Source organism: Antechinus flavipes, chromosome 5 (assembly GCF_016432865.1).
Source record: "Antechinus flavipes isolate AdamAnt ecotype Samford, QLD, Australia chromosome 5, AdamAnt_v2, whole genome shotgun sequence".
NCBI classification, from domain to species: domain Eukaryota; kingdom Metazoa; phylum Chordata; class Mammalia; order Dasyuromorphia; family Dasyuridae; genus Antechinus; species Antechinus flavipes.
In genome coordinates, this window is record NC_067402.1 from 147,746,531 (window position 1) to 147,764,333 (window position 17,803).

At 32.1% G+C, this 17,803-nt stretch overlaps 1 protein-coding gene across 5 annotated transcripts in view; it reads left to right on the forward strand.

The window, feature by feature from the left end:
- Positions 1-17,803, forward strand: part of PHTF2 (putative homeodomain transcription factor 2) — a 156,938-nt gene that overhangs the window by 87,681 nt on the left and 51,454 nt on the right. For all 5 annotated transcript variants that reach the window (XM_051962694.1, XM_051962690.1, XM_051962692.1 and 2 more), the window contains exons 3-5: positions 9,238-9,294; positions 13,798-13,867; positions 15,964-16,122. In XM_051962694.1, the coding sequence (XP_051818654.1) occupies positions 9,238-9,294; positions 13,798-13,867; positions 15,964-16,122 (286 nt within the window). The remainder of the gene's footprint in view (positions 1-9,237; positions 9,295-13,797; positions 13,868-15,963; positions 16,123-17,803) is intronic.

Sequence of the window (17,803 nt, forward strand, 5' to 3'; positions counted from 1 at the left end):
TGATTCTAGCCTTTAATGAATTTTTAAATATCTTTAGCCAGAAATTTATCCATGTATTTCTTGAAACCTTTATAATAAATACTTTGCATTGTATTATTTGATCATCAAAGTGGCTTGTGAGGTAGGTGCTATTATTTATTATTTTTTCATTTTAGAGATAAGGAAATTGAGCCTGAAAGAGGTTAAGTGATTTACTCAGAGTCACATAGCAAGTAAATGTCTGAGGCAGAATTCAAATTCAGATCTTCTCATTTGTAAATCCACAATTCTGTTATGTCACCTGCATTCCTCTAGCCAAAATGAAATTTGAATTGCCTAAGTAATAAAAATGATAAAGCCATACTTAGTCCTTTCTCCTGTTCAGATCTGTAGCTTATTGGCCCATTCTCCAGTTAGCCTTCTACTACAAACAAGAAATTAAGCTGACTGGAAAATGAGACCAACAAGACAAGACTTGGGTGAAAAAAGGCTAGATAAATGCTCTGTGCCACCCTCCTAGGAAAATTCAACAAAAGCCAGAGTGTTGTAGCATTAAGGAGGAGACATTTGTAACATTGGAACTGGATCAACCTTTTTCTTTTTTTATTTGAGGTTGAATATGTTAGATTACATTTGTAGTTAGAGATTTAAAAGGTAGAGATTAGGTATGGAACAATAGCAGTGATTTCAGTCAAATAGTAGCCTTGATATAAAGGACTCCAAGATATGATTAAAGAGGGGATCCCAAAACTCTGAAAATCCTTAAAGAAGAAAATCTCCTTCAACTCTGCCTCAGTAATGGACTCCAACCCTGAAGAACAAACAGTTTCATCTTTATTATCTGGGTGGAGTCGGCTCAGTCCTGAAACCCATTGAATTCAATTCAGATTACAGCTGGAAACTGAAACCCAGCTTGGAGCCAACTTGGGACTCCACCCATGAGCCCCCTTCAGCTTGTAGCGAAAGCCCCCTATTATAAAAGAGCCAAACTAAAACCTCTTTGCAGAGGTTCCAAACATGCCAGCCCTGTGGTCTCTGCCCACTGGAATACTTTTTCCAATGCCATATTCTCTTTACCCTCACCTATTTCCTTAACCAGACTTTAGCTTTATTTTCAATCCCCATAATAAACCTCTTATCAATCTAGAGACAAACCCCTCCATTTGATTCCCTGAACCCCAAACCTGCCACTATACCTTAACTCCCTGACAACCAGAAACCCTAATTTCATTTGGGTATCCCAAATCTAAACCTCATCATGATGGTTGGAATTTGTTAATTATGATAGGAAGATGAAATTATTCATCTCCTTTTTTTCCTCTGCCATCCTGAATGAACAACATGGTTACTAGAAGGTTGAAACTTGATCTAAATAGTAAGATAGGAAAAGCTACCTAGCTGTCATTGATGAATTCAAGTCAGTAAGTCCAAATGAACTATGATTCCAGGGTGATGAAGGAATTGGTAGGCATGAGTGCCAAGATCATTTAATTATCTTTGGGAAAAAAGATAGTGACTAATAATAGAAGATATACTCCTAGACTAAGAAAAGAGCAAATTAAAAAAAGAAAGAAAAACAAAACAAAATAGAAGAATGGAATCTGCAAAGCACAGGAATTTCATTTTGATTCCTGTAAGAATTCTACATTGTGTAATTAAATGGGCAATTAATAAAAAACTAGAAGTCGATCTTGTCAGGATGGCTGCAGGAAAACCAGGTCATATCAAAGTGAATCCTTGATTGGTTTCCTTTTTGGACAAGATCAAGGGATACTATAGATATTATTTACTTCATTTTATCAAATAATTTGGCAACTTTTTTTTGTTCAGGTCTTATGGAAAAGATCTATTTCCTAGAGGAAAATATATTATTTGAAGGCAATGGCTTTATTTTTATTTTTGTATCCCTAGTGCATTGCATATATATAGTGGGCATTTAATACAAAGTGATTAGATTTTGGTAGTTCTTAGTCCCTTTCTTTCCCTTTGTCCCACTATTTCTATATATATGTATGTGTGTGTGTGTATATATGTATGTACGTATGTATGTATATATGCAAACATATGTATAATGCATACATGGATATTTATATATGCATAGATATGTATAATCACATACACATATACATTCATATGGACTGTATGTATATATGTATATGTATATGTATATGTATATAAGACTGTACTATGTATATTATCACTTATCCTGTTTCTCTGAAAGTGGATAACATTTTTCTTCATAAAATACAAGTTTTTCCATATTTTTCTAAATTCACCAGCTCATCATAGTCCAACCTTATACTGTCTAGTTATTTTTTTAAAATTGTTTTTTGTTCTAGTTATACATGCCCATTAATTTTAAAAATACACATTTCTTTATGAATCATGTTAGGAGAAAAAAAATCATACCAAAAGGAAAAACCATGAGGAAAAAAAACAGAAGAAAAAAAAAAGTGAAATAGCATGTGTTGATTTACATTCAATCTCAATAGTTATCTCTCTGGATTCAGATGGCATTTTCTATCCCAAGTTTATTGGGATTGTATTGGATCACTGAACTGCTGAGAACCACGTCTTTCATAGTTGATCATAACACAATCTTGTTGTTACCATGTATAATGTATTCCTGGTTCTGCTTGTTTCACTCAGCATCAGTTTTTTTTTTTTTTTTTAAATAATTTTTATTGACAGAATCCATGCCAGGGTAATTTTTTACAACATTATCCCTTGCACTCTCTTCTGTTCCAATTCTTCCCCTCCCTCCCTCCATCCCCTCTCCCAAATGGCAAGTAGTCCTATACATGTTAAATAGGTTACAGTATATCCTAGATACAATACATGTGTGCAGAACCAAACAGTTTTCTTTTTGCACAGAGAGAATTGGATTCAGAAGGTATAAATAACCCGGGAAGAAAAACAAAAATGCAAGCAGTTTACATTTATTTCCCAGTGTCCTTTCTTTGGGTGTCCATCCTTGATCAATTGAAACTGAATTAGATCATTTTGTCAAAGAAATCCACTTCCATCAGAATACATCCTCATATAGTATTGTTGTTGAGGAACACTACAAACAAGGCTGCCACAAACATTTTGGCACATACAGGTCCCTTTCCCTTCTTTAGTATCTCTTTGGGGTATAAGCCCAGTAGAAACACTGTTGGATCAAAAGGTAGGCACAGTTTGATAACTTTTTGAGCATAGTTCCAAATTGCTCTCCAGAATGGCTGGATGTGTTCACAATTCCACCAACAATGTATCAGTGTCCCTATTTTCCCACATCTCCGCCAACATTCTGCATTATCTTTCCCTGTCATTCTAGCCAATCTGACAGGTGTGTCGTGGTATCTCAGAGTTGTCTTAATTTGCATTTCTCTGATTAATAATGATTTGGAGCATATTTTCATATGTCTATAAATAGTTTTAATTTCTTCATCTGAGAATTGTCTGTTCATATCCTTTGACCATTTATCAATTGGAGAATGTCTTGATTTCTTATAAATTAGAGTCAATTCTCTATATATTTTAGAAATGAGGCCTATCAGAACCTTTGACTGTAAAAATGTTTTCCCAGTTTATTGTTTCCCTTCTAATCTTGTCTGCATTAATTTTCTTTGTACAAAAACTTTTCAATTTGATATAATCAAAATTTTCTATTTTGTGGTCAATAGTGATCTCTAGTTCTTCTTTGGTCATAAATTCCTCCCTCTTCCACAGGTCTGATTGTTCTTTGAATGTTTGATAGAATTCACATGTAAATCCATCTGGTCCTGGGGATTTTTTTTTAGGGAGTTGATTAATAGCTTGCTCTATTTCTTTTTCTGAAATGGGACTATTTAAGCAATTTACTTCCTCCTCTGATTATCTGGGAAGCCTATATTTTTGGAAGTAGTCATCCATTTCACTTAGGTTATCAAATTTATTGGCATAAAGTTGGGCAAAGTAACCCCTTATTATTTCTTTAATTTCCTCTTCATCAGTGTTAAGTTCTCCTTTTTCATTTTTAAGACTGCCAATTTGATTTCCCTCTCTCCTTTTTCTAATCAGATTTACCAAAGGTTTATCAATTTTATTGGTTTTTTCATAAAACCAACTCTTAGTTTTATTTATTAGTTAAATAGTTTTTTTACTTTCTATATTATTAAGTTCTCCTTTTAATTTTAGAATTTCAAGTTTAGTAATTGATTGGGGGTTTTTAATTTGGTCTTTTTCTAACTTTTTAAGTTCCAGGCCCAATTCATTGATCTTCTCTTTTTCTATTTTATTCAAGTAAGCCTCTAAGGATATAAAATTTCCCCTTATTACTGCTTTGGCTGCATCCCATAAATTTTGATATGATGTCTCATTGTTGTCATTATCTTGAGTGAAATTATTAATTGTGTCTATAATTTGCTGTTTCACCCAATCATTCTTTAAGATGAGATTATTTAGTTTCCAATTACTTTTTGGTCTATTTACACCTAACTTTTTGTTAAATGTAGTTTTTATTGCGTTGTGATCTGAAAAAAAAGCATTTACTATTTCTGCCTTCCTGCATTTAATTTTGAGGTCTTTATGTCCTAATATATGGTCAATTTTTGTGTAGGTTCCATGAACTGCTGAGAAGAAAGTATACTCCTTTCTGTCACCATTTAGTTTTCTCCAGAGATCTATCATACCTAATTTTTCTAATATTCTATTTACCTCTTTAATTTCTTTCTTACTTGTTTTGTGATTTGATTTATCTAAATCTGAGAGTGCAAGATTGAGATCTCCCACTATTATAGTTTTGCTGTCTATTTCTTCTCGCAACTCTCTTAGCTTCTCTTTAAGGAAGTTAGATGCAATACCACTTGGTGCATATATGTTTAATACTGATATTGCTTCATTCTCTATAGTACCCTTAAGCAAGATATAGTTTCCTTTCTTATCTCTTTTAATTAGATCAATCTTTGCTTTTGCTTGATCTGAGATAAGGATGGCTACCCCTGCTTTTTTGACTTCACCTGAAGCACAATAGATTCTGCTCCAGCCTTTTACCTTTAGTCTATATGTATCTCCCTGTTTTAAATGTGTTTCCTGTAAACAACAGATTGTAGGGTTCTGACTTTTGATCCAGTCTGCTATCCGCCTCCTTTTTATGGGAGAGTTCATCTTTCACAGGTCTGAGAGGTAAACTATCCTATGCTCTTCCAATTTATTTATGATCTCATTCTTTATGCCTAGGTCATGAACCCATTTTGACCTTATCTTGGTGTACGGTGTTAAGTGTGGGTCAATGCCTAGTTTCTGCCATACTAATTTCCAATTTTCCCAGCAATTTTTGTCAAATACTGTGTTCTTATCCCAAAAACTGGGGTCTTTGGGTTTGTCAAACACTAGATTATTAAAGTTTTTGGCTGTTTTGGCCTTTGAACCTAACCTTTTCCATTGATCAATTAGTCTATTTCTTAGCCAATACCAGATGGTTTTAGTAACTGCTACATTATAATATAATTTTAGATCTGGTACAGCTAGGCCACCTTCATTTGATTTTTTTTTTCATTAATTCCCTTGAAATTCTGGACTTTTTGTTTTTCCATATGAACTTTGTTGTTATTTTTTCTAGGTCATCAAAATAGTTTTTTGGGAGTCTGATTGGTATAGCGCTAAATAAATAGATTAGTTTAGGTAGTATTGTCATCTTTATTATATTTGCTTGCCCAATCCAAGAGCATTTAATATTTTTCTAGTTGGTTAGATCAGACTTAATTTGTGTGGAAAGTCTTTTGTAGTTTTGCTCATAAAGTTTCTGATTTTCCCTTGGGAGATAGATTCCTAAATATTTTATACAATCAGTAGTTACTTTAAATGGAATTTCTCTTTGTAACTCTAATTGTTGGGTTTGTTAGTAATTGTTGGGAATGCTGATGACTTATGTGGGTTTATTTTGTATCCTGAAACTTCAGTATCAGTTCTTGTAAATCTTTCTAGGCCTTTCTAAAATCAGTTTGTTCATCATTTTTTATAGAGCAATAATATTCCCTTATTTTCATATGCCATAACTTATTCAGCCATTCCACAGTTGATAGGCATGTACTCATTTTCCAATTCTTTAAGAGCTGGGTACAAACATTTTTGCACTTGTAGGTTCTTTTCCCTCCTTTATGATTTCCTTGGAATACAGACCCAGTAATGGTACTTCTGAGTCAAAGGGTATGGACATTTTTATACCCTCTGGACATAATTCCAAATTGCTTTTCAAAACAGTTGGATCATTTCACAACTTCACCAACAATGTATTAGTGTTCCAGTTTTCCCACATCTTCTCCAATATTTATCATTATCTTTTCCTGTCATCTTAGCAAATCTGAGAAGTATGAGTGGTTCCTCAAAGTTGAGATGAGTATGGTGGTACTTTTAATTATAATAGAAAAGTTGGAAAAGGGAAGCTTTTTATGGGTAAAATAGTGTTCTATTTTGTACATTTGAACTGTTTTATGAGACATTAAGTTTACAGTAGACAGCTCTGATGGGTGACTGACTGGAGGATAGGAGAAGTTAAATCTGGATGATAACAAATCTGAAAATAGAAAACCTTATGGGTGTTGATGAAATAACTGAGATAGTGTAGAGAAAGAAGATTAGAGGGTCCTGGCCAGATCTCAGAGAAACGCTCATTTTTAAGATGTAGTTGAAGGTCCAGCAAAGAAAAACGAAGAGTAGTCAGTTGGATAGAATGAAAACCAGAAGGGTTCAGTAGTTGGAAAAACTTAGAAAGGAAAAAACATACAAAAGAAGAGGTTGAATAACAATATCAGAAAGAGGTCAAGAAGAATAAGGGTGAGAACAGATCATTAGACTTGACAATTAAAAGATTGATAACTTTGGAAAGAGAAGTTTCAGTTCAGTGATGAAATCTTTTTGTTGTATGTGAAACATTAAGGACCTGATAATCCTGTGGAACTTTGCCTTAGTAAAATATCAACTTGATTATTTTCAGTGATAGGTGACACATTTTTAGGAAGGACTTTGTTTGGTATGCTGGAAATTGTTTAAAGGAGTATAATAAAGGGCCTTAAAGTTATGCTTTATGATTGATGCTTTAAGGCAGAGCTTCTTAACTTTCCCATTCATTCACTCAAGAAATTTTTACATCTGACCCTGGGCATATAAATATATAAATAGATATACAAATCAGACATTTTCTGATAATCATAATTTTGTGACATCCACATTAGTTATGAAATCCCATATGGTGTTGTGAAACAGTTTAAAGAACTGTGGTTGTTGAATGAAGCAGAGAAGATTTTGTTGGCAACACAGTGGATCCTTTCAGCTTAGATATGAGTATTCCCCAAGGTTCTGAACTAAGCTCTCTTTTCATTTCTTCTACCCTTTGCTCATTAATCTTATCAGCTCCCATGGAAGCTGCATTACAATCTCTGTGCAGTTTATATATATATATATAGCTGCATTACAATCTCTGTGCAGTTTATATATATATATATATATATATATATGATACATATATCCAAGTTCAGTAATTCTCCTAAATTTCATTTCTTAATCACCATTTGATTATTAGGCATTTTAGTCTAACTGTCCTAGGGATATCTGAAGTTCAGAATGTCCAAAATGGAATTTTTATATAACTTTCTCCTAACTGATTTTCCTTTCCAATTTCTGTACTATCACTCAGATATCTCAGATGTCTAGCTTATACTGGCTTGCCCATGTGCCTGAAATGAATTCTCTTTTTACCACTACTTAAAAAACTCTTTTCTTTCATAAGACTGTGCTCAAGGCCTAGCTTCTTCATGAAGTCCTTCCTGATCCTCTCTGTTGCTATCCACTCCCCTCCCAAATTACCTTGTGCATTAATTACTTTATATATATTTATATACAGTATACTCTTCCCCTCCTCTCATCCCCATTAGAATGTGGAAGAGCCTTGTGAGGAAGAATTCTTTCATTCTTAGTACTTCTCTCCACTGCCTACTAATGTTCCAGACATATGTATATAATTAATATATATTTATATAATTAATAATTTCTTTTTAATTGATTGACTAAAATCTTACAAGGAATGTCATGTGAAAGAAGTATTAGACTTGTTCTGTTTGATCTTAGAGTGCAGAAGTAGAGCAGTAGATAGAATTTCCAGAGTGTGGTTTAGACTTGATAACAGCACAGATTTCTTAATAGTTAGAGCTATTCAAAAGTAGAATGGGCTCCCTTAGAGGTAACAACTGAAATAAATGCTGGATAGCTAGTTGTCAAAAATGTAGAAGGTATTCTTTTCTTCACATTTGGCTTCATGTAAAAAGTCTTCAGATGTCCCTTCCAACTGTGAGATTTTTTTTTTTTTGCTCAACAGGTGCATTATTCCAGGTCTTCTGGTGTGTGTGTGTGTGTGTGTGTGTGTGTGTGTGTGTGTGTGTGTGTGTATTTTTATATTGCTAGTGTTTAGCATAGAAATTGCCTGAGGAAGTTGTGGAAACTAACAGTAGAATTCTTCAGGTAGAGACTAGATAACCACTTTTCAGGAAAGTTGTGCAAGTACAAAGATCTCTTCCAACTATAGGATCCTTTGAAATTCTGTTTGTACTCATATCCATATTATTAGTGACAAATCAAACACATTGTATTCATCTTTATAGCTTGAGTCAGCTAGCTGGCCCTGTGGCATGAGTGTTGGACTTAGAGTGAAGAAGTTTCAATTTAAGAATTAAAATCCTGTTTGGCAAGTCATTTAATCTCTCTCCACCTCAGTTTTCTCATCTTTCAGGTGGGAAAAATAATAGTACTTAACTTCACAGGGCTAATGTGAAGATCAAATGAGATAACATTTAATGTACTTCTAATTTTTAAGTTATTAAAACATTATTATTCTATCTAATTATTATTATTATAGTTAATGTGGTTGCTGTATCTCTGTATGAATGCTATTTTTCATTATCATGAAAGATACTTTTTCTTATTTCTCTAAAAGTGAGCCCATAACTATATCTTTATAAGTATTTTTCTAGAAGTACTTGTAAACTTATGACTAACAAATCTAAATAATTTTCCTAGACATTTTAGATCAATACTTATATTTGGGATTATAAGAACAGTTTAATAGGCATAGCTAAACATAACACATAGGCTTTTGTTAATGTGAAAATTATGAAGAAGAAGGTTGGACTTCCAATAGATTAAACTTTTGTCTAATATCTATTTGCAAGATACAGGAACTCAGTTTAATTCTTACTGCATTGAATCATATTAATGACTTAATGTGTTATAATCTCTTTCTAGATTGGAGCATATGATCAACAAATATGGGAAAAATCTGTAGAACAAAGAGAAATCAAGGTAGGAAAGTTATATTTTTAATACTTTGAATTTCTACAAATTTAATGATGCAGTTTTAGTTTCTTTTAAAAAATATCCATCTAGGGGCAGCTAGGTGGCACAGTGGATAGAGCACCAGCCCTGGAGTCAGGAGGACTTGAGTTCAAATGTGACTTCAGACACTTAACATTTCCTAGCTGTATGACCCTGGGCAAGTCACTTAACCCCAATTGCCTCAGCCAAAAAAAAAAAAAATCCATCTAGTTATGATATAAATAAATATTTAACATTACAATATAAATTAAAAGGTAATATCATCTTTGGTAGCATTCTCACATATCTTTGTTCTTTTGAATTTTGCATTCTAGCATTTTTCTGTTCTTTTATGTTTCTTTATGAATTCTAATCATTATCTTTTATCAGCTTTCCCCCTTTTCATTGTCACCTTATACTTCTAGTTTATTTTTTTCCTCCCATTTGATGCTGTCATTGCTCTATACAGTTGATTAGATTGGTAAGTATTTTAGGGTTTTTTACCTTTAAGTGACCTTGTGCAAAGTATGTCTTCCATAATTGAAATCTTGCATTTTGGTGCTACTAACAGAATGCTATTGAGTCTAAAACAATTTTGGAAAAACTGGCCAATTATTTTAAAATTCAGTTTTTAGGAATTAGTTAAAAACCTCTTTTATTATAGCTTGCTTCTCCTTGCCTAATTGTTGACTTTAATGAATACATACCCTCATAGATTGTTGTTTGCAAGTCTTTGAGAAAATAGAAAATACCTTATTAACAATATGCACTGATTTTAAATAGTGAAAATTTCTTTGAAATTATTATTTTTTCTTGAATATTACTAATTAAATTGGTGACATGCATGAGCTAAGCCATTGTAAAAACTTCATATAGATTGATTGAACTTATCCATTTTGGCTTGAAACTGAAGAAAAGGTTGTATATTAGGAATTTTGATGTTGGATTAAAAGCAAACTTGTAATAATTTTAAAATCTGGCAAAATTTATTAAATCCACATTATATGTTTGCACAAAATAGTACTAAATTCTAAATTCTTTGTCATTTTTAGATGTGTTGATTTTGATTTTAATTCATGGAGGTATAAAACTAACAAATTTGCAAAGAAATAAAATGATCATAAACCTTTCACATGTTTTTGGAAGAATGCTGCCCATACTACTCTATTTTATAATTTCTCAGAATTAGGAAACATTTAATTCTAAAGAAGGGGGGATAAAATTGGATTATGTCTGTCCCTTGTTTTTATAGGACCTGACAGGCTTAAAAACAAAACAAAACAAAACCCACAGTTGGGAGACTTAAATATTGTCTCTGACCTTTTAAAAAATAGTTTCAATGTAGAAGAAACAGTGTAATATTTTTTTTATCACAGAACATACAGCTGGAAGGAAACCTAAGAGATCATCTAATCCAATTCTTTTATTTTACTGATGAGGAATCTGAAACCTACAGAGGTTAAGTGACTTGCCTAATTTCTCATAGGGAATAAGCATCAGAATTTGGTTTCCATAGAATTCTGTCACTTCCAAATTCATTTTTTTTTCTATACCATATTCTCTGTAAGACACATAGATAGATACACATACTGAGAAAGATAACTTCTACTTTGAAGTATACTTTGTAGAGTAGTACATAGCAAGACAGAACAAAAATGATTCTACTCATTTACTGAAGTGATCCTGTGCCTCCTATCCTTGATCCTTTAGCAAGGATTTAAGCTTTAGCAATGCTTCCTTTCAGCAAGTTGGTCTGTTTATCTGTTAGTCATACTTACATCAAGTGTGAGGGCTAGAATTTGAAACTTAGGCCCAAAGGGCTATAAAATTGTGCATACTCTTTAAATCAGCAGTACCACTACTAGATCTGTATCTTAAAAGAAATTTAAATAAGAGGGGGACATATATACAAAAATATTCTAGCAACTCTTTGTGGTTGTAAAGAATTGAAAATTGAGAGGATGTCCATTTTTTGGGGAGTGACTAAACAAGTTGTGGTGGTATGAGATTGTGATGGAAATGTTGTGTTATATGAAATAATAATCAGAATGCTTTCAGAAAAACCTGGAAAGACTTAAATGAACTGATACAAGTGAAATGAGCAGAACCTAGGAGAACATTGTACATAGGAACAACAATATTGTACTGTGATCATTTGTGAATAACTTAGCTGTTCTCAGCAATACAATGATGCAAGATAATCCTGAAAGACTGATAATGAAAAAAATGACATCAACATCCAGAAAAAAAAAATTGATAGAGTCCGAATGCAGATTGAAATATACTTTTAAAAATTTCTTTTTTTTTCTTTTTTCATCTCTCTCTCTCTCTCTCTCTCTCTCTCTCTCTCTCTCTCTTTTTGGTCTGCGTTTTCTTTCACAACATGACTAATATGGAAATGTTTTGCATGATTGCATATGTATAACCTCTATCAAATTGCTTATCTTTTCGGTGAGAGGAGAGAAAAAGATGAGATGGCAGAGATTAAGAGCTCAAAATTTTAAAAAATGAATGTTGAAAATTGTTTTTATGTATAATTGGGAAAAAAATAAATTATTAAAACAACAAAAGAGAGGGCTAGGTTGCCCTTGGCCTTTGTCATTCAAGGGAGATCTGCTTACATGGAGTCTTGCTTCCCTCACTGGTTGGTCAATTAAGTCATCCAGCTAGCTTTTATTAGGTTCTTACTATGTACATTGTACTAAACATGGGATACATAGAAAGGCAAAAATAGCCTCTACTCTCAATGGAAGAAACAATGTACAAATAATGTGTACAAACACGATAGGATAAATTAGGGAAAGCCTCACTAAGCTTGAAGGAGGACTGGGAAAAACTTTTACAGATAAGCTGAGACTTAAAGGAAGTTATGACAACAAATTAAAAAATTGCTGAAATAATTTTCTTGAAATCATATCATCCCCTCTTCAAAAACATTCAGTTCAGTTCTGTCCCTGGCATCCATGAATTTGCTTTTAAAAAAATACTTTAACTATATTTCAGTGCATTTAAAAACATTTAAAAACACACACACACAGACACACACACACACACACACACACACACACACACCAAAAAAAAAGGTTAAGAACCCCTGCTTTAATATTTCCTTGTTGAATTCAGGATGAAATCCAGTCTAATCCAACAAGCAATTATTAAACACTATGTGCAGTGGATTCTAGGAATAAATAGATTAACAAAAGGAAAACAGATCCTGTCATAAAAAAGTGTTAGATTATATTCAGGCTATATTCAGTGTTTAACCAGAGAAGTATTTCTATAATAATTTGAGGGAAAAGGAATGAACACTAACAATTAAAGGAGACCAGGAAGGGCTTCTTATAGATGCCACATTAACTGAACCTTAAAGGACGGTAGGGATTAAAAGATGATAGTGAAGAAGAAACATATTTTAGGTATTAAAGACAACTAGACAAGGAGATGGAGTGCAAAGTTTGGGGAACTAAGTAGGCCAGTTGAGCTGAGATATATACAATAACTTTGAAAATCTATGTGGAAGGTGATTATAAAAGCAGCTAAGTGACGCAGTGGACAGAACAGTGGACCTGAGTCAAGAACACCTGAGTTCAAATCCAGCTGTAGATATATTCTAGCTGTGTAACCTTGGGAAGTCATTTAATCTAGCTCAAGATACTTCCATTGTAAAATAAGAATGATAATAACACTTACCTCTTAAGATTTTTAATGAGAATCAAATGAGACAATATTTGTAAATCACTTATTATAATGCCTGACACATAATGAGTACTATATAAATATTAGCTATTATTATAGCATCAGTCACTGAAGGTTCTTGAGGAAAGGTAGTGATATGACCAGACTTGTATTTGAGGAACATTGTTTTGGCAGACAGTTGGAAGTGACATTAGATATTAGAAAGATTGGAAGTTTAAAATCCAGTGCTGGTGGAAGAGTTTAGACAGGAAGTGATGAGTGCTTCTTTCTGCCTTATTTCATTTGATTTCAGATTTCTTTCATTTGATTCTCTTTCATGAATTGTAGTTCTAGCCATTCTTTCTTGCTGTTCCCTGAAATTGGCCCATCTCTATGCCTGTTAATGGACTCTTTCCTCACCTCCCATTTCCTGGAATTGCTAGCTTCCTTTAAGACTTATGTAATATGTTACCTCCTACAGGAAACATTTCTTGATACTCCTTGTTATTAGATTCTTTCTTAAGTTGCCTTGTATTAATTAATCCAATTACATATTTTCCCCAATAAACACTCTTCTTGAGGGCTCTTTTTTCAATCTGTGTTTTGTATCCCAGGTGCACAGAACAGTGCCTAGCACATATAGTAAAATTTAAAAAATCTGTTTAATTCCATTTTAAACAAAAAATGCTATTTGTTCCATATTGAGTTTCTATAGATTAAGTCATTAGAAATTGCATAATTCTGCTATGTTGGATTTAACTTTTTTCATGTTTCTTATGTTTTATGTTTTCATGTTCCTTATAATATGTTTAATAGGGGTTAAGGAATAAACCAAAGAAAACAGCACATGTGAAGCCTGACCTCATAGACGTTGACCTTGTAAGAGGTGAGTATTGGATATGAACTTTAAATTTATTATAGCATTTGATTCATAAAAAATACTTTTAAACTTAAAATTAGAATATAAGAATGGAACCAGTTTTTTCTGTCCCAAATTTAAAGATCATTAACAGTTATAGTTACCAGCCCATAAATGAATACCATATTTTCTGATACTGAAATGTCATTATGAATTTGTTAAAATAAGTGATTTGTGATTGAGAACAGTCAATCTGTAAATATTTGTTACTACATTCAAAGTCCTTTTCAAAATTTTGTAAGAAATAAAAATAAGATAGATATATCTTTGCTTATAAGAATCTGGTTAGAGAGATAAAACAAAAACACATGAAATGTTAACAGTGTAGACCAACATCTGAAGTATAGAACATATGACAGTAACAAATGTCTTAAGAATTAAAAAAAAGAGTAATACAATTTTTGGCCACAGTAGTCAGAGAAGATTTCATAGAGGAGTTAGGATTTGAGGTAGATCTTGACAAATAGGATTTTACAAAGAGAGATTAAATGACATTTTAAGTGATAGGAAGCAACAAAGAAGTGAAAATGAGAATAAATGAAATATGTTTGAAAGAAAAATGAGTATATTATCCTGGAATAAATAAGAAAATGCCAAGACTCTCATTAGTTTTTAACTCCTTCCCTCCTTCTTTCAGTAAATTAAATCCTAAATTCAGAGGATAAGCTCTGACAGATCTTACCAAATTGGGAAAGCCTAGTGAGGGACAGTTATCTTTGTAATTTAATCCTTGATAAATGCAGAGATTACTACTAGGATAGCTTCAGAGTGATGAATTTTTCAGCCATGAGGATTTCAAATAAAATCTACTAAGTATTCATTTGTTGGAGGAGCTTCCCGCAAAGATGAAGTCATGTCTGTTCTACTAACATCTTTCTGCCACCTAAGCTGATTTTTCTCTTATTTTGTATTTAGTTTGATTTCAGATTTTACTTTTTTCCTTTATTTTATTTCTTCTATTTTTTGTCTCTTCTCAATATCTTATACCATCTTGTTAAATTTACTTTGACTCTTTTTATTTTCTAGTAAAGGCCAATAAACCCTTTGAGAATATTAGAAGTTGTGTGTGTGTGTGTGTGTGTGTGTGTGTGTGTGTGTGTGTGCGCGCATGCATACACACACGTATGTATATTTTAATCTTGCTTTTGGGTTATGATATACTTTCTACATTTGGTTTAGTAGGTGTGGATGATAAATATAAAGAAAGAAATTCAGAAAGCATTTACAGACAGTGATAAATTTAGGAAAGTATAAGTTCAAAGTAAAACAACACTTGTATAGAAAGTAAAGGGATTAAAATACACATATACATTCAGACATGTAAAGAATAAAAAAGGGAGTAAATAAAAACATTTAGATACAATTATCTTTTTCTGTCCCATGTTAAGATTATTTCAAGAAGAATAAGTACAGTACATAAATCCAAAATCCAGTTTTGTTTAACATAGCACAATAATATTTATTTATATAAAGAATTTAATTGGTGTTATTCCAGAAGGCAGGGAAATTTATAGATTTTCTTTTATCATTTGTAAAAGTGTAGGAGGAAATTTCTGTATTTATTTCATCTAAAAATTACACTAAAATGTGTATGATCATTTGATTATATAATGTGAAATAGTTCAGATATATCCAGAGGTCTGTGCTTCTTTGGTGTGCATACTTTCATCACTGATATCAGTCACATTCCCTCCAAGTATACCAATGATTCAGGCATTGGTAAAGTCAAAAAAATGTCTTTCCATCTGTATGTCTTTCTATCTAATCATATTTTCTGCAATATCTTGTGAGGTGTTTCTATGAATTCATCTAAATTGACTTTCATGAAAAAGGCACTCATTCCATCACTGAGCCCTGTATTTTGATAGTTTGATAGAAGCTACCAAATTTGACATTGGAGAGAGGGAGAAGTCACCTCTAAACCATAAAAATACATTTGAATAATATTGTAGTAATGGCATATATTTGGAGGGGGGGAAGTCTTAAATTCTTCTCTAAAACTTTAATTGCATTTTATATATAAAATCAATAGATATATGTATTTTGCCTTTCTCTCTCTCCAGGATCTGCATTTGCTAAGGCAAAACCTGAGAGTCCTTGGACTTCTCTAACAAGAAAGGGAATTGTTCGAGTTGTGTTTTTCCCCTTTTTCTTCAGGTGGTGGTTACAAGTAACTTCAAAGGTTATCTTTTTTTGGCTACTTGTTCTTTACCTCCTTCAAGGTATGAATAAATGACAAGAATCTTGTTAGTTTTAAACATGGTTCTCAGGGAGTTTAAAAATACTATATCTTTGTTTTATACATATTATTATTCAAACATGTTTTTATTTAGTCCAGCTACAAACCAGTTTAATGCTGCCTATGAAAAGCAAGATCATTATTTTGAAATTACAGTTTAATGAGATATTGAATATGTTAACAGATGAGAGAAAATATAAATGAGAAGAAATGGGAAATAAAGTAAAAAGAAGGTCTCTTTAGGATCATGCTCCATAATAATAATCTACTTTTATGGAATTCATATTTATCTCATTGGAATAAATTCTTGCCACCTTAGAAATTATTTATCCCCTTCTCTGTATATTGCTCCATACATAGAATATTGTCTTAATTGTTACTCCTATGCTCATCCAATTTGAACTTCAGAAACTAGAAGTATGTAAAGACCTTCTGGATTTCTTAAATGTTGAAACATCTTAATATCAGGAATATTTTACTGTTTTGTATATTCTCACTAATATTTAAAATCTTTTGATAAAGTTTTGACTAAATAGATTTTATTTCTACTCCCGAGTTTCTCTGTAAACATGTTGTAATAAAATTTTGAAGATTGCCTGATTATTAAATTATTATTCAACAGATTTGAGATATCAAATTACTATGCTATTTCATTTCATCCTGGTGCCTAGTGTTTTTATTATAATCTCACCAATAGGATATCTTTGTCTTTTCTATTCTCCTTGTTCATAAACATTAGTTTTATTACTATAATAAGTGAATTGCAAGCAGAAGTAGGAGCCAGTGTAAGACTAATGAACCATCATTGTCTTTTTTTCAGTTGATATCTAGTCTCTATTTCTGACCATATATATTTATTTGATTCTTCAAGTTGTCTTTTATTATGCTAATTTTTAGATCAGTTTGAAATTTGCCATGGCCACATGCTTCTTTCTCTTTTTCCTTCCCACCTCCTCCATCTGATTATATATATTTTTTTCCTCAAAGGTTGAAAAATAAAATAAATATTTTATATTTATCGATTGGTTTCTAGAGCCAAAGTGAGTTGTTTGAACACTAATTTAAATGATTTGGCAGTGAAACTTGAAGGAAAATCTACTTTTAAATAAAAGACATATTTTTGTTCATGGTAGTATGTGCATGAAATCAAGAAATGCAGTCTTAACTTTGAGGTCACTTCTCCAGGGTAGCAGCCCTTTGGTAGGTTTATATGTATTAGTCTTCTCAGCTTTCTTAATTTTTTCTCATTGTTGTTATGAAATGTTTCCTAAGTATATGCCACATTTTTATGTGTATATGGAAAACAATTTCTGTTAAAAGAAACATTTATTCTAATAAGGGCAGAACAAAAATGTTATGCTTGATTACTGTTTTGCATTTTATTTATTCAAAGAATTGTAAATTTTAGAACTGCAAGGAATGTTAAAGATCATCTAGCCACAATCATTAAAAAAAAAAAAATAAGTTGAAATAATGGACCAAGAAAGATAATGTAAACTTCCCAGCTGTATAACCTAGTTAGAAGAGTCATTCTTACTTTTCAGTGTATCACAGCTGTTTGAAATTATAGCTAAAATTCCATTCTTAAACAAGATGATATTCATCTAAAAAGCCTCTTGGGTATTTGCTTAGAGAGTTCACTATAATAAAAGTCCCAAAGAAAT